Source organism: Corvus cornix, chromosome 7, assembly GCF_000738735.6.
Source record: "Corvus cornix cornix isolate S_Up_H32 chromosome 7, ASM73873v5, whole genome shotgun sequence".
NCBI classification, from domain to species: domain Eukaryota; kingdom Metazoa; phylum Chordata; class Aves; order Passeriformes; family Corvidae; genus Corvus; species Corvus cornix.
The window spans coordinates 22,186,626-22,214,405 of record NC_046337.1 but is presented as its reverse complement, the minus strand read 5'-3'; the positions used below and the strand labels follow the sequence as shown (position 1 = coordinate 22,214,405).

The 27,780-nt window shown below is 36.4% G+C and overlaps 1 protein-coding gene across 3 annotated transcripts in view; it reads left to right on the top strand.

The window, feature by feature from the left end:
• The window catches only part of LNPK (lunapark, ER junction formation factor), a 50,805-nt gene that overhangs the window by 11,057 nt on the left and 11,968 nt on the right, over window positions 1-27,780 (top strand). For all 3 annotated transcript variants that reach the window (XR_005602346.1, XM_039555093.1, XM_039555092.1), the window contains exons 6-12: window positions 2,022-2,062; window positions 8,219-8,299; window positions 8,386-8,437; window positions 15,480-15,698; window positions 21,916-22,021; window positions 22,724-22,794; window positions 24,067-24,237. Coding sequence is in view for 2 of the 3 variants with exons in the window: in XM_039555093.1 (XP_039411027.1) it covers window positions 2,022-2,062; window positions 8,219-8,299; window positions 8,386-8,437; window positions 15,480-15,698; window positions 21,916-22,021; window positions 22,724-22,794; window positions 24,067-24,237 (741 nt within the window). In the remaining variant the exon portion in view is untranslated. The remainder of the gene's footprint in view (window positions 1-2,021; window positions 2,063-8,218; window positions 8,300-8,385; window positions 8,438-15,479; window positions 15,699-21,915; window positions 22,022-22,723; window positions 22,795-24,066; window positions 24,238-27,780) is intronic.

Sequence of the window (27,780 nt, the reverse complement as noted above, 5' to 3'; positions counted from 1 at the left end):
TGTAGAGTTGAAGCAGTAAAGCAGGAGAAAGTGTCGCTGAGAGAGCAAACTGTCAACCAAGTTGCTCAAAGCTAAGTTTTTATTCTGGGATAAGTTAGTATAACATACTGAGACACTGGAGGTGGTTATTTAATACAACAAAGCCCTGTGCTGGATGACCAGTATACACCAGATTTGGGAATGATGCTGTGAATGAAGAAAATTTATAGCTAGACTCCAGGAAAGGCGATGCAGAGAAATGATAGAATTTCAGTTTTTAGGACTGGTCAGGCAAACAACTGTTAAGGGAGATTTAGGCTGATCTGTCCCAAAGCGTGGAGAAAAGAAATGAGGTATATTGCAGGTATTGACTTCTCTAGTATGAATTCTTTTTTTTTTCTGTAGGTTTAATTAAGATGAGATATATTGGTTTCTTGAGAGTACTTTGCAGTAATTGCCATTTGGCCACATTAGAAGGGGCAGGTGTTTCATGAGGTTCTTGTTGAATACAGGAGGTACAGTGATCAGAAAGAAACACCCACACTTTAAAATGATTGCATTGCTTCATGGAAGGCTATGCCTGAAGATGTTCTAGGCATTTCTGTAGCAAAAGCAATTTCAGTTTCTTGAGTAACCAGCCATTAACAGTTGGCTGTAGTCTGCTGTTTATTTGGCTTTGTGATACCACACTGCATTGCAGTACATTTCAAGATGTTAATCTGTGTGGAGCAACATGTGAGATTGTGTTCTAATATAAATGTAAAATTTATTGAAAGGAACCTTACTAATTTGAAGATGCACACTTTCTGGAATTGTCCAGCTTCTGTGCTCCAGCCTAGTATTAAATACGGTCTTGTTTTCATGTCCTATTAACAAATACGGATAGTTGTAGTTACCCTTTTATTGCATAAAAAATAACCTTTTGGATATGTGCATGCCAGTTTCAGTATTGTGGACATTTAATAAGAGGTTTATCTGATCAAAATGGATTTTCTGCATTCTGCTAGTAATTATTTGTTCCCTTAATTTTAAGTAACAGTTTTCCTGAAGTAAATTTAAATGGTATAGGATACTTACTTACAAATAAATAAAGGTACAAAAAAAAGTGTATTTAGTTTGGTTGGTTTTGGTTTTGTCTTATAGTTCTATGAAGCTTTTCCTTTCTTTGAAATCTGAAAAAATGGGTAAAAATAGGTAAACTGCCAGTGTTCAGTAGAGCTGAGAAGGGGTAAAAAGTTGTACAGTTTATTGTTACAATCTTCTTGCTGTGAATGATGGTAGTAGAAAGCTAATTTGTTGAGAGAGTATCTTCTGCATTAGGTGATGGTTTATTACAGTGAGTTTTCCTTGAGTGTCAAGCTCCAAACACTGACTTCCAGGAAAATCCCACATGCATTTGGTCTTTCTTCTTCCTCTTAGAGAGGTTAGGTGCTGTGCCTACTTGTTGTAACAGTTTCTTAACATTTAGTAGTAGAATGACCTTCTGGTATCTGTTCTTACAAAACTGGGGGGTTTTGCTGTAGTCTGAATGTATAGAAAGGGGGGAATAGATTGAGCTTTGAAGCTTGGAATTGACCTGGCATTTGAAACTAGTATGTGTTAAGAGGTTTATGTGGAAATACTGAACCCAGTAAATCTGGTGCTCAGATATATTAATGCTTAGACCTCAAGCTTTTTTCTGTATTTTGACTCATGAGATTAAATGTATTTGGTCCATTGTTGTACCAGTTTTAATGTAGGTCAAAGCAGGGCACTGGCTAGAATTGGTTTGCTTAATGAGGAAATGGTACATAAAATTTTTTAATAGTTATAACTGTAAAGTGATAACAGTGGGCTATAATTTATAAGTGATTTCAGCATTTTAAGTGATTTATTTTCACATAAAATCTCTAGTTATTTTATACAAAGTTTACTGATGTGTAGAGTTGGTAGTGGTCAGTGCATAATTTTTCCTCATTTCACAAGGCGAAGTCAATGTTTAGAGTGTGCTAAAATTATCTTAATTTATATTTGAAAACTAATGTATAATATTCTTCTTTTAGATGATGCGCTGGAAGATTTAAAATCTCAAAAGAAAAAAATAGTAAGTAAAATGTCAAGAAAAAATCGTTGCTATGGTCCACTAAAACTGGTGTATGCCACATATTTGCACCAAACTTGATCAACATTTAATCTTAGACAAATTTAGGATGGAAAAGGTTCCAAGTCTTGGATAACTTGCCCTCTTTGCAAAGTTTGTAACACTGAAAGCTGTTTCCTCTCTGTTTAATAATTCCATAAGGAAGCTTGCTGTTTTCTCACATGGTTGGCTTCAGCTGCCTTGTAAGGCAAAACTTAAAAGCCACCACAACCCTAACACTCTCAGCCCCCCAACCCTACCCCACCAAAGCAACTCCTCCTCCCTCCAAAACTCCAAAAATTGTATTATGAGGCTTTGTTATTAATGAGTTGCCCAAAGTGTTCACCTCATACCTTCTGGATTTTGCCATGGTAGCTAAATTAATAGAAAACCCACAACAAAGGTACCAAAAATGAGTTGCATAAGAGTCTGGTATTATGTCATGATCTGTGTTTTACCACTTCTAAAATGTAGATGTAAAAAAGATAACCTGTAACCTACTGATGTCATTGTCCTTTGGTGTAGAGGATTTGCTAGTATTTAAATGGATGTGTCCTTTGGTTGTAGTGGTGATACAAAGGGGTTTGAGAGGCTTACATTTTCTGGGAAAGAAACAAATGAGCATGACAACTGCATTGTTACGTTTATTTTATGAAAACTGCTTAACTGAAATTAGTTAATGTTTCCAATTAACATTGTCATTTGGTAGCGTTCAAGGAAAAGTTCTTGAAGCCGAAAAAGCGCAGTGGAGAACAAAAGAGTTTTTGGAATCTTAAATGTAAAGTCTTCATTTCAGTTTAAGTTTAGTTTTCTGTAATCATGAAAATCTTTATTGTAGAAGAACTAGTAATGCTGAATTTTTGTATGTGAGAAGCAATTAAGAATAAAGGCATTGAATAAAAGATTAGTCAGGAAAAACCTAAATGTGTATTTTGCATATGCAAAACATCAAACCAGCATACTGTAGAAGAACCAGGAGTAGTTAAAAATGAAGCAACTGCACAAATACTTTGTAAACAATAATGAAATTATAGTGTAACTATGGGGAATTTAAATCTGGAAGTATAAATTGCCATTAGTATATATGCAAGTCAAGCTTTAATCATTAAAGACAAACTTCTAAATAGGATTAGTGAAACTGAGTTCTGGGAAGTCCAGTAACATATAACTCAGATATTTTTCACAGTCTGTGATTATCACGTGGTCTTGTGGGTGCCTGGTTCCTAGCAAGGAGCCAGAAACAGAGGACTTACTGCAACTTCTTGAATCAGTGCAGTGTTGGTATTTTTTACTCAGAAGATGGACTCAGGAGGTTCATCATAATTTAAGATATTCAATTAAGCATTAAAATTAGATAATTATACACGATACAGAATATGTTGAAATGAGCTGGAAGGGGATGCAGGTAACAAGACAGAATATAATTCATGTTTTAGATAAAAACACTGATAAAATTGCATTCTTTAAAATTTTGTTTTGATAATACTCAGACTTGATTTTGTTTTGTTTTATTAACTTCCTAAGGAGTGCCTTTGGCTATGAATAACCTACTTTTGAGTAAAACAAAACAAAAATCAAGTGAAATAATGGGGAGGGAGAGGTTTTTTTTTTCCCCTGTTGAATTCTGATTTGCTGCTAAGTTTGCAAATAGGATTAGTTACTAAGAAATTTACATTGTGGTCCTCAAAGTATCTAGGATAAGTAAATTATGTGTTTCCTGTTTATTTGTAATGCAAATTGTTGCCTAGGCACAGATCCTGTCGAAACAGCTGTGCTTTTTCACTTTGTTGGAGCTCAGCTACCTAATTGCTGGATCAATCTTATACTGAAGACAATTGTCCTTTTGAAAAATGTTACAGTACTTGTGTTTTACTGTGATGTGGCCCACCTTTTCCCTACAGACATTACTTGCATGCTGAAGGGATATAAGGCTGTTACAGGGCTTACCTATAAATGGTGTAAGCTCCTCATTGGCTAGATAAAATGTCCTTGTGGGTTTGCAGTGACTGCTCAATAGAAATTAATTTCTGTTTAATTTCTGTTCTGGCTTTGGTGATAGTCATGTGGATACTCATGTGGGTAAAATACTTGACAAATACAGATGCTTCATCTGGAAATTACCATTAGTATTGTCTATCCTGTACTTTGACTTAAAGTTTGTGTAATACTTATTTCTCACAGAACTGACTGTCTTATATTTTTTTCCTAGTGAATACTTTAAAGCTTGTTGAGTTATGAATTAGGGGTAGGGATTAAGTTAATTAGCTGTAATTAAGGCACTACTTCAAGATACAGCTTTGTTTCCCTCCTTGATCATAAGGGATACTGTGGTTGTGTTTGTGACTCTTTAGCTGTGATTTTTGGCCTCAGAGTTTCTCAGTTAATGAGGATGTCAGCCCTTAAGCCTGAACATGGGTAGTTGAGCAAGTTCAGAGGGTTAAGCATATTAAAGCAAGGGCGTAGGACATGTATCAAGCTGATACCATGGGGAATTAGTGGAGAGTTTACCTGGAACAGCAGTCTTAAAGATAGGATAATTCTTAGCCTGAGGACAAAGTCGTGAAGCTAGTGTAGTAATTACCTTGCTAATTTTAGAATTAAACTTTGCTGAAGCTTGCTCAGCTACTCTGAATAGTAGGCTAAGTGTAATATTAGACTTTGACAGACTTCCTAGCCATTTCAGGTAAGAGTTTAGAAAGTTGCATTTGTTAATCTAGGAAAAAGCCCCCAACTAGTCTGATTTCAAGGCTGTCTTGGAGTTATGTTAGTAATGGGAAAAAAAATTCAGCATATGAGTTCTGCTACTTAAAATAATTACTCTTTAATCAACTTTGTCTTCAGCATTCTAGGTGTAGGCAACCTTTGATATTTTGATAATTTTCGTATGTGATAAAAACACTGCGAGGAGTTGGTTGTTGTATAAGCTCCATTTTGTCTACCTGGTATATGCTAGAGTACTGCAAACATGCGGTTGGAAACTCAAAATACAGTTAAAAATCATATTTACTGACGATGGGTCAAATGAATTATTTCTTTCATGTAGCATTCACGCAAAGCAGTTACTTTGGTGGTTTTAATGTTGGCATGGATCTGTTCAGAGTACACTTGATTACTGTGACTTAAATGATTTATTTTGGATTTTAATGAAACTTCTGTTATGTGTACTGGTATATCTTAAATGGTGGACTGGAATGAGTGTCATGGCTTTGTGTGAACATAAAGAAAGACCTCTTCGTAGTTGGGTTTGAAATACCAAGTAATTCTCAGTTCATGAACTCACGTAGTAGTATGGTGAATAATGAGTGGTTTGCACCACACCAATACTTAAGTCTGTGGTTGCTAAATTGCATTTACAAGAAGCTTAAAATACATTACTTGTATTACTTTTCAATTTAGGCAACTGATGTTGTTCCCAAAGGAATTCTGTTTGGTTGCCTGTTGGGAAGGAGTTCATTGATACAGTTGCTCATATGAAGAGAATGTGATTCCATACTTCTTTTTTAATATTTGATTAATTCCATGAGAAATTCATGATTAGGCTGGTATTAACTTTCTTAGAGAGTTCACTTCTAATTCTGGTTGCTCAGTATTATAATTTTATTGATAAGGATAGACTACAAGTTAGCCCTTGGCAGAAAGCAGAAAATGGTTTTATAGGAAAAGTTTTGGGTCTCAGAGAAGACTATTACAGAAAAAGAGGAAGAGGTGTTGAGCAATTTGCTATGTTAGTGAGCCAGTGCTCAGTGTTAAGTTAACCCTTCCCAGATTATGCTTCAGGATGGTGAATGTTCCAGAAGTCAGTGTGTTGGTTTACATTCATCAATGAGCTTCCTGCGTTGGCACGCAAGCAGTTTTCCTCTGCTATGCAAACATAGAAGTAGTATTTAAATTTTACACAGGCTCTTACTTTCTTCTAGTAATTACACTAATTTGCTCACAGTAAGTAAACTTGGACTTTTTTGGTTCTTTATTTGGTATTGTCAGCCAAGATGCAATTTACTTTAGAAGAGTATATTCTATAAGTGAAAGCATGAGAAATGTGGCTATGCTTATAGAAATCCTGACAATTTCTATATATTTTCAAGAAATTTGTAAAGAGTCAGTTGTGATATTGAATTCTTGTTCAGATTCAGCTTTACTAGAATTTTAAAGCTATATATGAATTTCAAAATATGAAGAGTAACTCGTTGAATTATCCAATAACTGTGTAATGTGAAGGATAACTTCGACATCTGAATCTTGTGGTGAGAGTTGAATTATGTTTCAAAATAATGTTACTGTATTTGCAAAACTTATGTATCCACAAATAGCTATGATACTGTCTAATACTGCTGTGGCAGGAAGTGCTTTAGATAAAGAAAGTGTCGAGTGATGGTGGAGCATTCTGGTTTTTCTCTCCCCTAAAGGTCACTTTGTCCTGCAGAAGGTTATTTCTCTTTTTGGCTATACAGACAACTGCATGCATTTTATGTTCATTGATGTGAAGTGAATTGGGTTTTTTAAATTTTGATTTGCTGGCCAGATATTAGCACTGACTGTTAATGCTTCCCTGCTTTGCAGCTTCACCTCACTAGCCTTACCCCTTTATATAAAAATCTGTCTTACGATTTTTACTTTTATAAGCAATAAGTACTTTATTTTTCCTATTAGGCCATTAATTCTGCTCTTATTGCACTGTGTGGCATTTGTTTTATGAAGTTAGTGGGTTAACTCCAAAGTGATGCTGAAATACAAATTTAGGAAATTGATTTTTACTTCCTTCTTCACTCCCTTTTGTTTGAACAGTCCTTAATTAACAGCCTGGAAAGTATTCCTTGCCTCAAACTTCAAGAAATGTGTGGAGGAGTGAGTGTTAAATGAATACACAGTAGCCATTAAATGGAGTGAATTTTTATTTAGCTTCTGAGGTCTATTTGTAATCCTGAGGTCTGTCAAAATGTAAAACTCCTTCACAGTCTGTATATGCAGAATGGCTGAAACTTTAGTTTCTCACTAGCTAAATAATGGCATAAAATTCATGTTAACCTGCACCATTTGTTATTTTAGCAGTGATAAATGAGTTTGAGAGAATTTAATTTTTTGACCACTGACCTTTTCAGTTTTGCAGTTTATGCCAACAGCAAACTTCAGAACAAACAAAGCCCCCACTTTTAGCTGAACATGGCCATTAGTCAGCATATCTAGAAAGGTCTGCTTAAGATACTGTAAAATGTATTATAATTTCTATACATATTAGGTATTTGTCATAACTTCAACTATCTCACTTTTAAAGTTAAGATGCTTCTGATGTTGGCTGTTAACCACTAAAATGATACTTTACTAGTGATTACTTTTTTTAATTAAGCCTGTGTATTAGCAATAAAGCCACTTGAGTGCATTGTAAATAAAATGCTGTAATAATGAAGTGCTTTAATTACACTCCCTAAAGTATGCATAGTTCTCAGTAAATTTTTTTATTTAAATTCTTAACGTGTTCCTTTTTCTGAAAAGCAGTTTGAATTGCTGTAAAGATGTAGATCTAGCCTTTAAAGTCATTTGAGCAAATTCCATGGCTGTTCTCTAGTTAGTGAGTTTTCACAGCATTTGCAGCAAGCTAATTGCTTCTGCTAATAAATAATCTAAAATCGATGCTGACAGCAGTTAATTGGCACAGGGACTTTATTCTGTAAAGCACTTGGCTAACGACCTTCCTTAAATTAATAGCATTAAGTGCTATGAGGAAATAAATCTAAGGAATTGCCTGTCATTTGCTTGTCATGTCTAATAACTTCCAATAATGATGGCTGATAGATTTTTGCACATTCCATTATTGAAGTTGGTGCTTGTAATTATTCTCCTCATTATATGTAAACAATTAGCAATATTTGGTGTTTCCTTGCAATAAAGCTGTTAAGTACAAATAGTCCATTAGTGTTCAGAAACTCTTTTTGGAAGCAAAATTTATTTTCCATTGAATACAGCAAATCTGCAGGTATCTGAAAATGCTACTGGTTCATTGGATGAACCTCACCTTTTGGTAACATTGATAAGATGCTTGTAAATGGGAGGCTGTGGTGCTATGGTGGGGGAGAAATACTTTGAAAAATTCTCTACTGATGTGTGGAACCTTTTTGTTTCCAGCTTGAGGAAGTAATGGAAAAGGAAACATACAAGACTGCTAAACTAATCCTTGAAAGGTTTGATCCAGAATCAAGTGGAAAGGTGAGTCTTGTTATTGATACTGATGTTATGTGAAAGGTGCTATGGAGCTGAGCATTCAGATAATGTTATTTATAATTAATTGGCAGGAGACTGAACTACCATCTGCTGGAACATCTGCAACCCCAAGACCTGGACAAGGTAATAGCCCTGTAAAACAGGTGCTCTTTAGCATAGATACTCATCTTTCACAGCAATTTCCACTCTAGAAGTCTGTCTATGATAAAATTTGTAGATCAATTGACCTTTATTTAGGGTTAATAGACTGTTCATTAGGCTGTGCCCATTACTGTTCTGTATTTTTCAGATAAGGGATCTATTACTAAAGCCTGATGTTCTAGACAGCAGAATATTTAATGCTGCTTGATGTTAAAGCTGAGAGAAAATTAACTCCTTGTGGCATACTTGCAACTTTTCTAGAATACTAAGGTGTTTTCAAATCTAGTGTAATATTCATTGACTTAGCTTTTCAATTGTGTTTCTATTCATGGCTAGTTAGACCTTTCCTAATGCAGTGCTTAAACTACTTCTGTTTAGTGCCCAGAGAGGAAAAAGAAGCTGGTGCGTAATTCAACTACTTTCTAGTTGCAAAGAGTGGACACTTCTTTACCGGTTTATGATGTTCCATTTAAAGGTGCTATTGAATAAAAAAATAGAAAAAAAACTTGAATGTGTTTCAAGGAAGCCTTGTTTCTAGATTATCCACACAAGTTTCAAAACTCTAAAGATATCACACACAGTAGAATGCTTACATTAAAAAGGTGGTATTTATGCAAATATTTATGTGACCAAACTACTGTTAATTTTTGTTAAGGTTGAGTGTAATATGCTGTGCTGTAGTTAAACTGAATATACTTGTATGAACACAGTATGAAGGCTGCCTCGTATTATACTACTGGGGATTGTACTCGCACTTTAAGACAGATCTTTGCTGTTAACTTGCTGTTATAACCTGAAAGGGCTGATGCTCAAAATAAACTGCAGAATCTGATATGCATAATTTTTCATAAAATAGACAGATTGCTTTAGAATTTATTATTAGAATTGTCAACTTTGTGTTAAATTCTTGTGAGTAACCAAACTTCCATTTTTCCCATTTCTCAGTCTTAGTAGTCATTTTGTTGGGTGCAGAGCACCTGGATTTACTGACAAGGGTATTTATAAGCTGCACCATCAAATTTGCTGGTTTATTGTTCTTGCTTAGCTTCAAATTGCCATGAAAATGTTTTAAAACTATCCTTACTTGTTGACATTGACAGTGAATAGTTGCTGTGCAGTACCTCAATAGTGAAGCTTTAATCTCTTCTGGTGTCTTAGGCACAACAGCTTTTTTCAAGTTTGCTCCTTACCTGCTCTCCCATCATTCCATTTCTTCAGCATTCATAGTTTTATTCAGGCTGAAGGGCCATTCTGACACCCTGTTCTGTTCTCTGCCTTAATACAGCTCCTGTGTGGTTGCCAAGAATTTTCTGTTATACCTGTAATGTGTAGGTAGTCTGTTGGCTTTTTTTAACTCTTTATAAAATTCATCCTCCTTAAGCTATGTTAGAAATTACTCCAATAGTCTGGTAGTAGCGTGACAGATCTGTTTATAGAATGCAAGTAACACTGACCAGGGTATGAAACTGCCTGGAAATGTGTTTCTGTATAGAAATCTACAGATAATTAGCTATAAATTAGATGGTGATAAGTCTTTAGTCACTCTGGCTTTATTAAGAAGAGAGCAGCAGCAGTTTTGAAACTCCTTTGGAGGTACATGACTGATCTCTTCCCCCCTACCCAGGCAGTAAGGAGCAAGTAAGTGTAAGGAGCAGTGCTGAGAAGTGAGTTGGTGAGTCTCTATTAATTAGTCTTGTGTGTGTTTGGGTTTTCAAAGCATAGTGCCCCTGCTTTTGATCCAGAGTCTGCCAAAAGCAGATCAGTTGGGTCCAGCATATGCTGTGTTGTGTTGATTGTGTCTTGACTGTTAATAGAAGGGCTGGGAGGGAGAGGTTCTGAGATAGAATTATTTCTGAGAGCCAGTGACTATAGGCTGTGGTCTACATTAATAAGTGTGGTATGAGTCGATTTGTGAACCAGTTTTTGCTGAGAAGTTTGCTCACACTGTGCTTTAGAACTTTTTATTTAGAGCCAGCTGGAAACAGGTCTCGGGCTTGGTGGAAGGAATCTTTTAGTACAGTTTCATTTGCAAAGAATGCTCTCTGAGACTGTCATGTTGTGAACCAATAGCCTCTAAGTGGGGACACAACTGAGAAAATGTACAGTTCTCTTTCAAAGAGATTCAACTTTTTGGGGTGCATGGACATTCTTGCTTGAACCTGAATAAAAGTGCAGTTTAGCTTTGGGAAGGATTTTGGAAAATAAATTTTCTAGGTTGTCATGGCTTATAGTTGGATTTTATGATCTTAAGGATCTTTTCCAACCTAAATTATTCTAGGAGTCAATGTAACTTTGTTCATATACAGCACAATTTTATTTTATTTTTTCTGATCTGTTCTCTAACACATTGAATTTGGAATCGGTGCAGCTTTTATCTCCATGTAAGTGGTTAGTCAGTCTATTCTATTTGGAGGTGTGTTATAGTTCAAAGGGACATGCCGTGTTTGGCTTTGGCTTGTGAAATTATGGAGACTTAATTTCCAAATAACTTGTTCTTGTTATATGCAGTAATTATTTCAATTTTTCGCTATCAAAAAACCTGCTAGCTTACTGCTGTTCACACTAAATGTCTGCCCAAAATGAGTATTAGCTTTTGTTCTGTGCAGTATATAACTTACTGTAACTAGATGACACCTGCATTCTATGTGGTTGTGGTATAATTTGGTGCATGTAGTATGTGGTAGAATTAGAGTGGTTAGGAATAATAAAGTATCTGTTAGCAAGTTAACATTAAATCTTCCCTGATCTTGTCTTTGCTCACTTTGGACACAAGATAGCTAAGCAACAGAACTCATTTTCTTGAGCTCTTTAATGGAGTCTTTTTGAAAAGAGGGTAAATAATGACTGATGTATAATCAAGTTGGACAATGTTGTGTGTGAGTCAGCTGATGAAAGGTTAATTAGTTGGTATGTTTTTGACTTACTGGTTGAAATGAAAGCTTGCACATCATACTAATTGGTACAAAGGTTTAATCAGTATTGCGTAATAGTTGGTTCTCAGAAAAACAACTGGTAGTGCCCCAATTTTCCTGTGTATTTAGCTCTTTTTGCAGTTCTCATGATTTTGACATGTACTGCTTGAATTAAGTAATGGTAGTTTTAACAGATGATTTAGGTCAATCTTGTGTTTGGCATAAAAAAAACCATGAGGAAATCCAGAAGGAAAGGAATTTGAAAATTTAAGTGCTATTTTATCTGTTCAGAAATGTTTTGAGGGGTACAGTTAGTGAATATATGCTTGTTCAGTACTTTGGCCATAGAGAAAAATAGTGTAAGTATATATTTGCAGTGAAATATTTATCAACAATATCCTGTTGTTACCTGTTCTTCTCATTTTGCTAACACCACTGTTAGCAGGGGTGTATTGTAAATGAGATCACTCTGTGACCTGAATTAGAAGTAATGCAATAAAAGATGGTTGCAGGCTGTCAGATGGATATAGGCATGAGGAGGAAGAAAGAAAATTACTGGTTGGGCTTTGATACTAAAGCCAACAAGTTATGTAAACTATCTACTGACCTGCAGTGTACTGTAGCTCTATAAAAATAATATATTCTTCTCTACAAAAGTCAAGGTGTTTCAAAGGGAGGGAAAAATAAAATAGTTATGCTTGTAAACATGAAACATATCACTGCCTCACCACTGCAACATTGTAATAGTCTTTAAGAGCTCGTACTGAATCATCAGTTGAGTAGATACCTCTTAAGTAATGTGTCTGCTTATATGTGTGAATTGTCCAGTGCCTGTAACTGCAGAATTTGAACTGTGTTCTATTTTTAAGCTATTTGTCTGTCTTCATGCAGTTGACTTTTGGATACACAAATACCGTTACTGAAGAGAATCCTTGGAAAATGGCAAAACTTCGTTAAAACTACATCAGCAGTACCTGTATATTGTGTTAGTGTTGAGGTCAACGGACATGTTTCTTAGCTAAGCTGTGTAACTTGGAATTACGGAAATCTGGAGCTTTGCAAGAGGCTCATTTCTAACACATTGTATCTTAAGGCAATTTGAGAAGTATATAGATCATATTCAGTTACATCAGAAGAATATTAGGGCTGCTGTTGTGGAAGTGCACAGCAGATTTAAAAGGAATTAGGGGAGTTCATGGGTAAAGGGTCCACATGTGATACTAAGATGATGAGACAGGGCTCTACTTGCTATGCCCATGACAATGCATTTATGGATCCTGGGGATGCTATCAGAAATGTAAGCATCAGAAATTCAAGTTTGTGTGTTGTCACTGGATAACATCTGCAGCCACTCTATGAAAGGAAACACTGGAATGAATGGGCTGTTGGTCTTGCCAAGGAGAGTGTTTCTCACTTTCTCATAATGCAAGTTCTGGTGACTTCTCTTACTTGGGGAGCAGCAGAGTGTTGGCAAGTTCTCTTAAGTATGAATCATAGAATAGAGTGAAAGCCAAGTGAACTTCTAAGTGAAGGCAAAAAATAAAGGCATTGTGCATAACCTAATATTTTGTGGAAACTAGCAATGAGTCTTGCATTCTTAACTCTGTAATGAGACTAAAACTACTGAAGCACATCTCTCTAATACTGACTGTAAAGTACTGGTTCAGCATCTTTATAGGAACAAAAATATGGGGAAAGAGTTGTTAAAGTAGCAGTATCTTTTTAATTGAAAGTCATTTAAAGAAGACTTGCCAAAAATGACCCTTCAGAAAGAACAGGCATAAGGGGCAAAGCTCTTGCTGGCGGCATGGAAATTGCTTAGAAATAGTGTATTATGGACTCAGAATAAATGTGAGTGTAGCCATGACCTATTGAAACAGACTCAGAACTCTTAAGCAATTAAAATTAATATGCTTAAACCACATGATCTAGTAAGACAGCCTTCAAAATGTAAAACTAACATCCATTTTTGAATTTTGTTTGGTTTTGTAATGAAAAAAGAATGGATTATGATCTCTTTTTATACATGTTGAAAATTATCTTGGAACAAGTGGAATTGGGCTTTATCACTCATTTTTTGTACATATGTGTACCAGAGAAGACTTGAGAAATTACATACCTTGTAGCCTAATTTTGGAAACTAACACACGACTGGAAACTGTAAACCAAACTTGACAATAATGGTTAAATAAATCATGGATTTTAATCAGTATTTTGTATTTGGAGGTGGGTCATGCCTGTTGGTCAGATGGCATAGAGAGAATGCAGTTGTCCTAGTGTAGTAAAACTTGAAAGGTTGCTGCTAATGTCTCTCACAAAAAGCTCTTGAAGACATGTTAATGGGGAGGTTCCTCATAAATGAATTCTTACTTCAGATAAAACTCTCAACACCAGGAGCAGTTTTCAAACTAGAAGCAAGTCACCAAGGAAAAGCTGATGGGATTTCTGCAACTACCTCACCAATTAATCCTGGTTTCCAGATTCTGAACATCTTAAATAGTGAGGGGGCAAGCATTAACTTCTAACTTGTTAAAATCAAGTTAAAATACAGAACCTTCAGACTTATGGGGTGATGTAATTTGGATGATGAAGTTGTGTGAAGTAATGCAGCTATGCACATGAAGGTGTGGCGGGGGAAAAGTAGTAATTTGTTCTGCTTTGTAGGAAACTGAACTAGATGGATTTTTAGTAAGACTGTAGTTTTTTAACTTGTAGTTTTTAAAGTGGTGATACCAACAAAATTTTAATTCTTTCTTCTGTTGTATATTAATCCTATTTATATGTACAGATAAGTAGGCAAGACCATAACCTATGTATGTTGCAATTTTCATGGCACTAGATTGGCTGTTTTCCCACAGAATTGTTATGTTTGACCTAGTACTTCAGTGATAGCAGCTTTTTCTTAGCTAGTGCAAGCCGATGTAGCATGCTCCCCTCCTCCACCCAAAGCAGGAGCTTGGCGTGGTAGTATTGTACTTTTGGGGGCAGGGATCGTTCCTTCAGGCTCAGCACACCCATTTTCCAGTGGCTGGTTGCCAGTGGACCTATAAACTGCCTGTGAAGCATTTAAACTCTTCCAGCCTGACACAAAGTCAGCAGATAAAATCCCTCTAATCTTGACACTCATGGAAATGATTTTAGAGTCCAAATGTAGTGTTAAATTCCATTTGCTGTGAAGGAAGACATGCAAGCTTGTTCAAAGTGACTTGGGTGCTATATGCTAACTGTGTAGGGTATTACAGCCTTAGGTGTGGGTGTTACTGGGGTGTCCCTTTTAGAGACTAAGCTGGTACTTTTTAACCATGTGAATATCTGCAGACCTAAAGCAATGGTTACATTTCAGTTCAATTTGTTGCAATAGTGACTATTACAGCATTGAAACCATAGTATGTTACTCTGGTGATATTTGGCTTCAGGTAAGAACAACTGAGGAAGTATGTTAAGGTTTTCGTGATAGTGATTCAATACTAACTGATAGTGGTGTGAGAAGAGGTAAAAGTAGGGATGTGTTCCAGCAGAGCCCGTTCGTGCTTTGTGAGAATCCATGCACGTGGTTTGATAACAGGGTTACTGAAACAAGTGAGTGAAACTACATTACTTGAAAGAAGCATTACCTTTTCTTCTGTTTTTAGAGTTGTTTCATTTATCCAATCTGATATTTTAAAATAACTCTGGGCACTTAGCCTGGGCATTTTAGGTACTGACTGAGTAATTTTGGTCCCATGAAAAGCTGAATACTTGGAAGCATTCTTAAGCCATGGAGTAAAAAGTGGTCAGTTCTGTGCATTGTGGTTTGAGTCTAACTATTCATATGTCCAGCATTCTGCCTTAGCAGATACTTTATGGTTCTGTTCTCTAATTGCCTTCTAGAAGAATTTTGCCCAAAGTGTTTAACAGTTATGATAATTGCTATTGAAATATCAGTATTCTATGTGGTATTTACTTCTGCATGGTATTTACTTCTGTGACATGCTCAGCTGATGATATTAAGACCTTCCTGGTTTTGTTTGATTCTGTAATTTGCTAAATGGTATAACAATATTAATGTACCTTTACTAATATCTTGCCTATAATGCTAGATACTAAATTCAGTATGTACATGTTCTTGTCAGAAATTCGTCAGAGGACTGCAGCTCAAAGAAATGTTTCTACACCTCAACCTGCAACTCCTAAACAAGGCTCTCCAAAGTCCCTGCTTCCAGCATCTCCGAATCTGCAGAGAGAGACACCAGCTGCGAGCGGGCTCCTGGAAAGAGCTGCTGTGGTATCCTTGCAATCAAACGTTTTACCAAGACGCCCTGGATCCCCTGCTACTTCAGTGCCTGGAATGGGTAAACACAGCACTTAATGTTATTTACAGTTTATACTGTTTTCTCTGGTTACCAATAAAATAGGCCATTTTCAGACAGTATGGAAATGGCATTTCATTTGGAGATAGCAGAGCAGTTATCTGATTAAGCAGGAGTTCCATATTCAATTAGCCATAACTCTTTACAGCTGGCACCTTTTGATGCTGAAACCTATTGCCTGAGCTCATTTAACTGTTATGGCTTCTTTGTTTAAATGGCAATAAAACTTTGCAGTATTCTGTAGTCAACAATATAGCATACCTTTTTATGTTCTTAGTTTAGAAGAGCTCTATGCTTGTATAAATCAGGTACAGAGGAGAACACTTTCAGAATACATTCATGCTTCTCACTAAACCCTGCACATATTTTTTTTAACATGCATTTTGACATTTATTTAAATTTTTACTCTAGAAGGTATAGTCATGCAGCCTCTACTCATAGATTAAAGTGTGGAATACCAAATACAACAGAAAAGTTGTCTGTGTTGTAGCTGAATGCTAAAAAGGCATTGTTATTTTGGTACAAGAGTACAAAGTCTAGCAACAGGTTGAAATCTGGTAGGAATGAGTAGTCCTTACAATTTGGTTTTGTAGCCTGAAAATGTTTTTTACTTGATTTCTTATTTGGTATTCAGATGGGATGGACTTTCAATAAATAGAATATGAACTAAATGGAATTGGAGGAATTGCAAAATTTGAGAGTTTTGGGTGGGAAGCACAGTTCTCATTTTCCTCATGGAAGGTAAAGCTGTGTGTAAAGGATGGTTTGTGCCAGGCCTTCCATTCTTCATGGGATGTTTGACAAATTGGATCACAAGGCAAGAAAAGATATGAAATGCTGTCTTGAAAATAGAAGGGGTACAACTTGCCAAGAATCTCGTGAGCACCAGTGTAATGTGGAGTAGTTCTTTGCTCTATGTATACAGAGATCAAGAGTATTTTTCTCTGCCCTGTGTTCCTGATTTTTACTTGAAGCTACTTAAGTCTTACCAGCTGTATGTCCTTCCTTACTAATTTCCAAGATACAATCTAAAAGTAGACCTGTAGATAATATATTGACACCTGCTCTCTAAGATCTTGGGAAGCTGAATGTTAAAATGCCTTTTCCTGTTGCTTAGTGGAGTGGAATAAACTTGTCATGGAAAGTTGTGATCTCCCTTCTCTGTAGAGTCCATTAAATCTTATCTGTTGTTAGTAATTCTTTACCTGTGTTATGAAACTGCTAAATTTGTTTTTATCCCTGAAGTGAACTGTAAAGGCAAATTGTTAGTAAGTCTTGATTATCTTGAAGTACCAGAAATTAGCTCCTTGCACCAGGAAATTGGTCATTTGGTTGCAAACCACATTCACTGATATCTGATTACCAAAAATTCCATAATGAGTTTAAAATTGCCTGCTTCTTTTTAAGGAAGCTGACTGTATAATAAGGTATCAGCTGTATAATAGCTTTGTTCTTTGGGGAAGATTCAGGCACATTGAATAAGCTGGATGAAATTCAGCCTGTACTGCATAAATGTTTTAGAGGAGGAAGGAAAATAAAGTAACTGACTTGTTTGAAAGGACAAGCTTGTGATTTAAAAATTTTAATGTAGTTTTTGTGATAATGCCTTACAGGCACTTTTTCCCCCCACTAGTAACTGGTATTTTGACCAAACATGTTACTTTACCATGAATAACAATGGGAGCCACTGCAATTGTCAGTTAATATGGAAGTCCTCTTTTTTTCTTGAATTTCCCCAAACCTTGCAGGTGTATGAAATTTGGTCGTGTAGCTGTAGTGAAAAGTACATAAATTCAGTATCTATAAGAACAATATTGCATCTAAGTTTATGCATGGCCTGCAACAAATATGAATAGCCTTAATTATCTCTATTTTACAGAAGATTAATAATTCATTTTCATTATACTATATTTTGTAGGGGAGAATCAATTTAACATGTATTACCACAGAGCTTCCATATGTTTGAAAATTAATAACCAGCAGGTAGTTGAGAGTTTGCCAAGCTTTGCAAAAATGACCAGTCTTTCTACAATGATTGCTTTTGATGTTTATATTAATTACTGGTGTCCATAACAGCATGAGAACCGGGATGGTTGGTTTGAGTTATTAGTAGGCAGGTAATTGAAGTTGTTGTTGGAGTGTGTTGTGATGTTTCACTCTAGGTAACTTTATTCAATTTTTACCTTGGTTATTGACTTTTAGAAACTTCATATATTGGTGATTTACAAGTCATATGAAAACTTGGTCTTTTGAATAAATTCCTAAGTAAACATTTGAGTGTAAACGAGGTATTCACAAAGTTGTTCTAGAGCTTTAATTCTAGTGCAGATTGTATCAGTGCCTTTTTTTGATGGAAGTATTGGATCTTTTAGGTTTTTATGAGGCTCTAGGAAATGAATTTTGCCTGACCTCTACTTTGGACAGCTTTAGCAGAATCTAGCTTATACTGCACTGAATTTGTTCTGTTTTGCTGCTGTGAGGGTTTTGTTGCTGTGAGGGTCTAGGTTCCTGCTTGAGGGCAGAATACAGGGGTAACTTGGAAATGCATTCACTGATTGTTATCTCTTGAATTCATTTCTCTTGTTTGTGAAAATTTAAAAAATTTTAAAAACATTTGTGTTGAGTATGGAATCTTTTTACTTAACAGATGGGTTGTAAATTGCAGTATTTTCTGAACAAATTTTCTTGTGTTCCTAAAGATTAGGACAGTCCATTTAGGTCAAATATCCAATATTGACAAGATGTATCTTGAAAGACTGTTAGAAATAATGCAGCCTTAATGTCAAGATTAGTCTTGTTTTATGTGTAGCACTGCAAGAGGGCACTGCTGAAAGTACTTGATTCCTACAATGTTTGACATTTGCCATAGAGGATGGAGGTTATCTGTATGTGGCATTGAGCATGAGGTTTACCACAATGTAGTACATTCTGCCCTTAGTTACTTTTTCCTTTGTTGCTTCTGTCTGTGAAGATTGAAAGGTAGGAGGCTTGAAATGGTAATTTGCTCGCAGTTATTTTTAATGCTGTGTTTAAACATGAAGCCCATCTTGGATCAGATTATTGAATAGTAAGACTTGCTGTTTTCTCTGCCTCCTGGTCTGGAGGTGAAGATTTATGAGGAGTGCCTGAGATACTTGATGCTTTCAGCCTGAAGAAGAGGAGACTGAGGGGAGACCTCACTGTGGTCTTCAACATCCTCATGGGGGAAGGAGAGGGGCAGGCACTGATCTCTTCACTCTGATGACCAGTGACAGGGCCCAAGGAAATGGCATGAAGCTGAGTCGGGGAGGTGTAGGTTGGGTATCAGGGTAAAGTTTTTCACCCAGAGCACTGGCATGGGCTCCCCAGGGAAGTGGTCACAGCACCAAGCCTGACAGAGTTCAAGAAGCGTTTGGACAGCGCTCTCAGGCACATGGTGTGATTTTTGGGGTGTCCTTTGCAGGGCCAGGAGTTGGACTCGATGATCCTGATGGGTCCCTTCCAACTCATCATATTCTATGAATACTCTACTTAAGAGGTACATGTTACTTCTATTTGTATGTTTATCAAAGTGCTGGAAGCTATGATTGTGCATGTCCTGATGCTGTCCCTGGCTAAGTTGCTATAAGAAAACTAAATCTGAACAATCCTGAAAAGCTTGAAGTCAACTGTTTTTAACACAATATCTTTCAATCAAATGTCCTTCTGAAGTAGTTCAACATACTAACAAACTATGCTCTCTTAGTTATCCTTTGTTTGGATTTTTAAAAAATCCTATTTTGCATTTTTAGACAGTGCGTTTAATCTGTTTTACTCTGTTGCATATTGAGACAGTGATTTTAGTTTGTTTTACCCTTTAACTTCCTCTTTGTTTATTGGTCATTACAGGGGATTCTGTGAAACATATCTCAAGAAAAACACTGGAAGCATACAGCAAATTGAAAAGAGAATTGCAGGCTGACTTCTGTAGTTACTAAAGGCCTTTCTTTTAAGCCCTGCTGTTTCTATATTTGTTTTTACTGGATGTAGTGAGAATAGCTACAAGCCAGAACTTTTTGCACCTCCATTATTTAATTTCTATGAATTACATATACTTAGTTCTTGCAGGGCTTCAGGTTGCCATATGCTCATCTCAGTACAAAACCTGCTAATACTAGCTGGTTTTTTTTCCTGTCTCACCTTCTTAGCTGTCCTGAGCTTGTATAGGACTTCTGCATTTTTACTAGTAATTTTGTCATTGGTTTAAACCAAGTCTTATTTGCAAGGAGTCACAGTTTTGTCTTGAAGTGGCTGAAGCTGACCATTTTGTCCCAGTTTGAGAGTTCTGAAAGACTGGTTCGTTGTTCTACTCAAACACTGTTTATTTTGCTTGTTTGTTTTGTGGACTTTGAATGTAATTCATAAAGCTCTTATGGGAATAGATTTTAAGTCTTCCCTTCTCTTTCCCCAAATGCTGCATTATCTTACACTCAGAACTGTTTGTTGAAAGTACTGTAACATAATGCTTCTGGTGCTTAAATGTAAAATGTTTCCTCTCCATACTTAGTTATTTGAATGGTTGCATGACACTGAACCGTGCCGTAAATCAAGTCCTTCTGAATGGGAGAGAATTTGCTGAAAGTCCTTGCAAGGAGTTTCAAAGATAAACCGAGACTTTTCCTTGAGTTTCAATGCTTCCAGATAGTTGTTTATTAAGTCTTACCAGAGGAACAGAGCCACTAGCGTGACCCTGGTACAGCATAGAGCACAGAAAAGCAGAAGTGAGGGCTTTCTATCAAGATTTACACAGCCTTTTAAAGATATTTTAACCAATAGTTACTAAAAACGTACATTATTTTCACTTCCCTACAATTATTCAGTAACACAGCCTGGAACTGCGGCATTTTCTATCCAATCATTCCAAACTACTTTTACTGCAGAACATGGAGTAGTAGAAGGAGAAGTTTTAGAGAACAACAACAATCCTCCATTTTGATGTTTTTTATTCTTATCTATTTACTACAGAGAGAAGCCCAAAACCTCTAAATTTTTCACCCTGTGACAATCTTACATAGTAGTCTATCACCTAATTCACACCACTGTGTATTCTAGTTCTTGTCTAACTGTTGGTAATTTTTTCCAAGGTTTGAAGCTAAAACAGTGTTGTTCAGGGGGGTAAGAACCCTTAAAAACAGGCAGAGAAATATTCTCGGCACGCTGGGTTCCTACACTTGCATTGGAATGATTCAGACCTGAGTTGCTTACGTTAGGCCTAGCTTATTCTGTTTTAAGGCTGCAAGAGAAAGTAGACATAAGAACTCAGCTATATAAATGGAAATTGGTAGTTTGCATTGGTCTTATACAATGGACCAGATGTTTTAAAACTTTGTGGAAAGAGAAACTTGTGCCAGTGTTCTAATTTAACTGCTGTGTGTAGAGGTGAAAAAGTACCAACCATTGCTCTTACCTTTTCTTTAAGGAGTTTCGTTTTGATAGTAGTTTGTTAAATGCATGGGGGAAATAGTATCTTTATAGTGGCCTTCTGGCTTCTCTGACTAAGCATAAATCTGAAAGTATCCAACTTGCCATTAAATGAGGGATTGCCGAAGTGACAAACAGCTGGACAGATTTAATGTAAAGACTGAATGCACACTGAGGGCATGCTCATGTGGTATAGTAATTACACGGAAACCAGGGGGTGTTTCAGTGGTGACAACTTCATAAAGTCATAGAATGGTTTGGATTTTAAGGGATCTTAAAGATAATCTATTTGAAAGCCTCATGCCATGGACAGGACACCTTCCAGGAGACCAGGTTGCCCTCATCTCTAGTTCTGCTGTTGTCATTGATTTTGCCAGACTTATTGGTATAAACTAGAAGTATAAATTTGCAGAGTTGAGAGTGTATGAAGAGAACTTAGTTAAGTTGTTCTTTCTTAAAAAGAAATATGTTAATAATCATTGAATGCTATTGATACATTAAGTTCTTGAGAAATTAGAAATTTAATTACATGCCCAAGGTGTAAAAATGGAGTGATTTAATAAAATTGTAAGCTAAAGGAGCAGAAGAGGAATTTTCAACTATTGTGGGTCGAAGAATCTTACAGCTTTCCTAGTGGACTAAGAAATATGCCCATGTATATTAAGTTGATGCAATTATTTTGTTACAGTAGCGCACACAGTAAAATACGATTTGTAATAATATAGTGGAAAATAATTTTGATATAATTCATGTCTTCTAGGTCTTCATCCTCCAGGCCCTCCATTGGCAAGACCTGTTCTTCCTCGAGAAAGAGGAGTTGTGGATAGAGTTATTGAATATTTGGTTGGTGATGGTCCTCAGAACAGGTAAAATGTTCTTTAAGAAATACCTAAGCACTTTGGGGAAAGGAAGCTTCTTAACCTTTTCGTTTAAGCCAGACACATCAAGGTTAAAAGAATTGCAAATGAACTTGTTCAAAATTTTCGTAATGAAGAAATGGTTCTTTCTCAATGATTCAGTTGAAATCTCTTTGCAGGGAAACTGCTAATATTTGGGCAAAACTAACCTCTGTTCTGAGTGGTATTAGCCGTGTGATACAAAGAAAAATCTGTACTCAAGTGGGTGAATGACTTATTTTGAAATAAAAAAATATCAATTGCCTCAGCACTTTCTTTATATCTGCTATAAATGCCTTTCAGAATGCCTTCAGAACGATCCAGACATATCAGAACATAACACATTAACTGTGGTTACTTTTCATATTAACTGTATTCTAATGAAACAAAAGCTTAATTTGTGTGTTGTTTTCTGACACTGATGATATTAAAAATATGTTGAACTGTGATTTAAAGTGTAGCTGCGAGTATTTCACAGTGGTTAAACCAACTTCAAAAAGTATTATTTAATCTACAGATGTAGTTTGCTTTCAAGGGTAATAATTTCATTGTGGACATCACCTTTTAGAAGAAAAGATCTAAGGTATTAGTCAATATGTAAGGTAAAATACATCTTCCTTCAATGTGTTTTTACTTAAAGGTATGTAATTATGTATTATTCATGTTTTCTAGGTATGCTCTTATATGTCAGCAATGTTTTTCTCACAATGGTATGGCTTTGAAGGAGGAGTTTGAGTATATAGGTAAGAGCTAATCTTTTTTAGACTCTATTACTTGGCTTATGTTTCATAACAAACATGAATCATACTTCATTTTGGTTGCAGCTAAGTACTTAACTGACATTGTGACATATCACTTCATGTGGGATATTTTTTGCTAACTTATTACTCTGTATCTTAAGATTTCCTTCAAGACTTAGAGAAGTACTTTATTGCAACCTCCAGGTCATGGATTTTATGTGTAGAAAACTATTCAGTAGAAATAAGCTTCCTCCAATACATCCCTGAACATTGCTACTGGCTATGAATGGTTCTCAGAAGAGTTTCATGTTGAGAAACTATCTAACATTAAAGTGTGCCTCTTTTAGCAGAACTTAAACTAAATTTTCCTTTGGCAAGAAGATCTTGGGGACGTATTGGAAAAAGTGGGAACAAGCCCTAGGGGCCTATATGTGAATTTATGGCTGACAATAACTTAAGACAGACACAGCTCTTTATTGAACACAGATGTTGTATTTTGCCTGCTTTCTACCACAAGTGTAAGCCTGATGCTTAAGAAACTATGGATTCTTAGCTAAATCTTCTATTTAGTTTTGTTTTGTTTAATTTTGTGAGTAAATATACTGCACTGTAAGAATAAGCTAAATGTTTCCTATGAAACCAAAGATATGTAGTCTATATGTCATTTTAGTTCACAACTCCACTGTACCAGAAATTGCCACTTCCCTACTTGTCTTGGTGAGAGTGGGGAGGACAAAAATAGTTATTTAAGTATTAAATGGTATCCAGTACTTCTACAAAACAAAACTGCTTTTTCTTAATTAAGCGTCACTTGAGCAGAATGCTCCTCAAAAGGCAGAACGAGACATACCTTGTGGAATTCCTAACATCTCCTTACTCAGGTTGTGGCGTAAGTGGCATCTTAAGGGGAGGGAAAAAAATTCATCTGCCAACGTAATTCTTTTGTAGGAAAGAACAGAGCACCATGTGGCAACATCTGGTGCTACTGAATTGCATTATTTTGTTCATTGTGGTCAAATCTTTCACAGTGTTGGGCAGTACACAGTGCAGCAGAGCTGAAAGTAAGCAGGTTTGCAAAAAGCAAATGCCTGCTCAATTTAGAGAAGGACCTGTATAGAACAGCATATGTAAATTTGATGAAGGTACTCTCTGGTACTGATAGTCACTTAGTTAACTCTCTGTTTTTAGTATTTTTGACCATCAGAAGATAGTGTAGGAATAAAGGTGAAATGTGAAGTTAATTAGTGAGGCTGCTTACTGGGTGTCTCTGTGTAGCATTTAGGTGTGCCTACTGCTTCTTCCTGAATCCTGCAAGAAAAACTAGACCTCAAGCTCCACGACTTCCAGACTTCAGTTTTGAAAGAAAGCAATCTACAGAATTGCGATCTGAAACTGAGCCTCTAGAACCTAGAGAGAGAAAGCCCCAGGAGACTCAGCAGACAAAAGGTATGTACTAATCTCGTGAAGTCTGCTCTTTTTTAAAAGTTTAATGAAATTCCCCATTGTCTCTCTCTGTTGAGCTAAGTTTTCTTGTAAGAATGACAACAGCTGAAATACTCAAAACACTGCTCAAACAGGGTTCCTGGTGAGATGATAGATGACTGAAGTCTGTCAGTGTTTGAGGCATTTGGACAATGCCCTTAACATGCTTTAGCTTTTGATCAACCCCCAGTTGCTTGGGCAGTTGGTCTAGATGATTGTTGTTGGTCCATTCCGACTGAAATAGTACCGTTTATTCTGACTTCATAGTAAGTGCAGTTTATATATTTTTTCAGTTCTTGTCTCTGCTCCTAGCTTAGGTCGTTGATAGTAGAGTCTTCTTTCCTGTACCCTAAAATTTCTTCATATTGGTCATTATCTTGTGCAAATGATGGCATAACAATTTTTTTCACTCTAATGTTACTCACAAACAGATAGAAAATAGCACTGTAAATTACAGAAATAGTTAAGGAGGGACTATGTCCCAAAGTAGTTAACTTTCACTGTGTTTGGCAGGTCGTTTGGTTGAGGTGTGTTGGAATTTCTGCCTTTGTTCCTTTTGCTCTTTTCCTCAGGGCAGGAAAATCTAGTAAAACTGCCGTGTTTAATTTCAGGTAGTTCAAAGACAAATTGTCATTTTAATTTAACATAGTTCCTTTTGAGACATTTTATAGTCTGCAGATACAGTAGACATCTGGTGTACAGCCAACAGGAAGATGCAGTGTTTTAAAAGACTCCAGAAATCATGATTTCAAACCAGAGGATCTCCAGTTAGATGTGCTGTTGAGTGCTTGATGGGACTTCACATTATTTTAAGCAGGGGTCCTGAGGGAAAACTATCAGATAGTGTGCAGCGCTGAGGTTCAGGCTACTGAACCACACAGCAACTGTGGGAAACTCTCACAGGGTAATAGAGTGCTTCTGCTTGATTATTTTTAACAGGGAGTACAAAATAACATTGGGCTTTACTTTCTGGCATGAGAAAGCTGCAAAAGAACAGTAGGGGAGTCATACCTAATGGTGGATGTCCTTGGGCATGGCCTCATGAGGGTGCATTGTAGTGAAAACCTGGTTGGTTTCTTTTCCTGTGCCATACTGCACTCTTACCTCAGTCCAAGTGCTGTTACTGACATGAAAGTAAGACTGAAATCGAATGGATGAAATGAAGAGAATGAAAATATCTCATTTTGCCTTAAATCATAGAATCATGATTAAGCGAGGGGAGGGTAGGTTAGTAGCTTCTTGGCTACTTTTGAATTTAGAAGATTCTTACAGAAAAAGACATACTTTGTTACTGGGATCTTTAAAAGTGTGCTTGTTTTCCTTTTTCTGACTCAAATAGAGATCCTTAAAAAAGGCTGCTCAACTCTTGTGTGCCTCAAGGGCTTCTGAGTATTATCCATTATTGCAGGTTTTTAGAGAGTTAAGGAGAGGTGCTTGCTAATTCATCTGGTATTATCGTTGAAAGAAATTATTATCAAACTGTGCCTATAATAGGTCTGAGATGCTGAGTCAGTCTATAGATGTTGTAAAAAATGTAAAATCTGGAGAATTAGTGTGAGATTGCTGTTTAAGCACTTCAGATGTAGGAATGAAAACTGCGAGAACTTGCTTTTTTTTGGAAGCAGAATTTTATCAAGCATTTCAGCAGAAAAAATAGGATGGATTTATTGCGGTAAATTTGATTTTACCAATTTACCTTTAATAATGAAAATTACTTGTTTTATTCTGATGTTGTCTTGTATTAATGTGCTGTTTTACTTAAAAACAGCAGGAAAAGAAACGACTGTGAGCTTCATTGCAGAGTTCTCTTTTCCTGATAAGAAGTATATGGTGAAATTTTGCAGCAGAGGCATAAGAAATAAGTAAGGGATATACAGACTTTTGGTTTTCTGGGTTAAGTAGCTGATCTTTTCTGAATATTTATTCTCCAAGATGATACAAACCATTCTATTTTGGTAATTGCTAAGCAGCCAGACATAGAGTATGTCTTAGTATTTTACATAACTGTTATCTGAGAAATGTCTTGTTGATGTAGAGGAGGCCAGTGCGTGCTGTGACTTGCCACAAAGGAATCTCTTCTGAATGAGAAAATATTTTCCGTACGTCACTTTTTCCATCAGAACTGTAATATGAAACATAACTGCTTACATGCTATTGGGTTTTATTAGCAAATGAACATATCCCTTGATTGTAAGTTTAAGGTACAAAGCTATCATTGAGGTAGAGCTCTGGGGAAGGCTTTTGTTCACCTCAGTAAAATAGCTGCTGTCATAGCCAGAATAGAGAATATTTTCACTTACTGATGTAGACAAACATTAACGTCAGGAAACCAACTTCACCACAATGTTGACAACGCAGGGGAGTACAACTCTTGTCTGTAATTCATTTAAACCATAGCTAACAGCAGTATGATGTGATACAGAAATGCTATAAATATTTTTTACCAGTCAGCTACTTTGACTAATGAGTAGAGCATGAAGCTAAGTCTTTTTTTCAGTTGTGTGCTCATGTAGTGACAAGCATGCTACATGCAACTCCTGTAGATAAGAGATCTGAAGAATGCTTATGGGGCATGCTGTTGGCACTGAACTTTGGAATTTTTTTTTAAACCTCTGGAAATACGGAGTCATCAGCTGTCAATCTGGTGCAGATTACTGGCACAAACATCATGCTTCCTTATTCAGCAGATTAACGTAGGAAATTTTGGTACCAGAGTGAAGAAATACACTTGAGCTCTTTTCTTACCCTTTCCATATATGGCTCAATTTCGACACCCCCTTCTCCCCCATCCCTCCCCCAGTCAAAGGCTAGTTGGTTTTCGCATGTACTTTTCTTAAATGTACTGAGGTTTGGATCGTATTGACAGAGCCAACGGGGAACCACTTTTAGCATCTTGATTAATTTTGCCTTACCTTTATTTAGTACTGTTATGCTGTATTCTTGATTCAGGTTTAGCATTTTGCAGTATTTTGAAACAAAATTGAAAAAAAAAATTTGCTCTGTCAGTGTTCTGTGTTGAATATCCGGTGCTGATATTCAGAGGTTTTCATTAGATGTCTTTGAACTTCAGACTTCACCACAGTGGTCAGCACTTCATGGACTGCTTTATGTCATATCTGTAGATTTGCATGCAATTCCTTGACCATCTTGCTCAAATATTTTTATGATGATTTAATACTCTGTCACTTGTAAGGATTCTTGGAATACAGCAGCTGCTAGTATGTTTGAAAGGGTTTCCATTATAAAGGCAAGTGCAGAAACTTGGCTCGTTGTTCAACTGAAGGGTTCACAGTAATGCTCTACCAGAAATAATGCCATTTCAAGTGTTTGCTCACTGTGAGTTCTACAAGTGGAGCTTGGCTTTGGGCAAGTGTTACAGATGAAACAAACTTTTTCTGGGAATAAAACTGATGGAAGACAAAGGACTAGTAAGGCTTGAACTCAATGATTTCTCAAGCAGACACAGATCAACTCACCTTGAGTTTAATGACTTGTAAACAAGTTTTT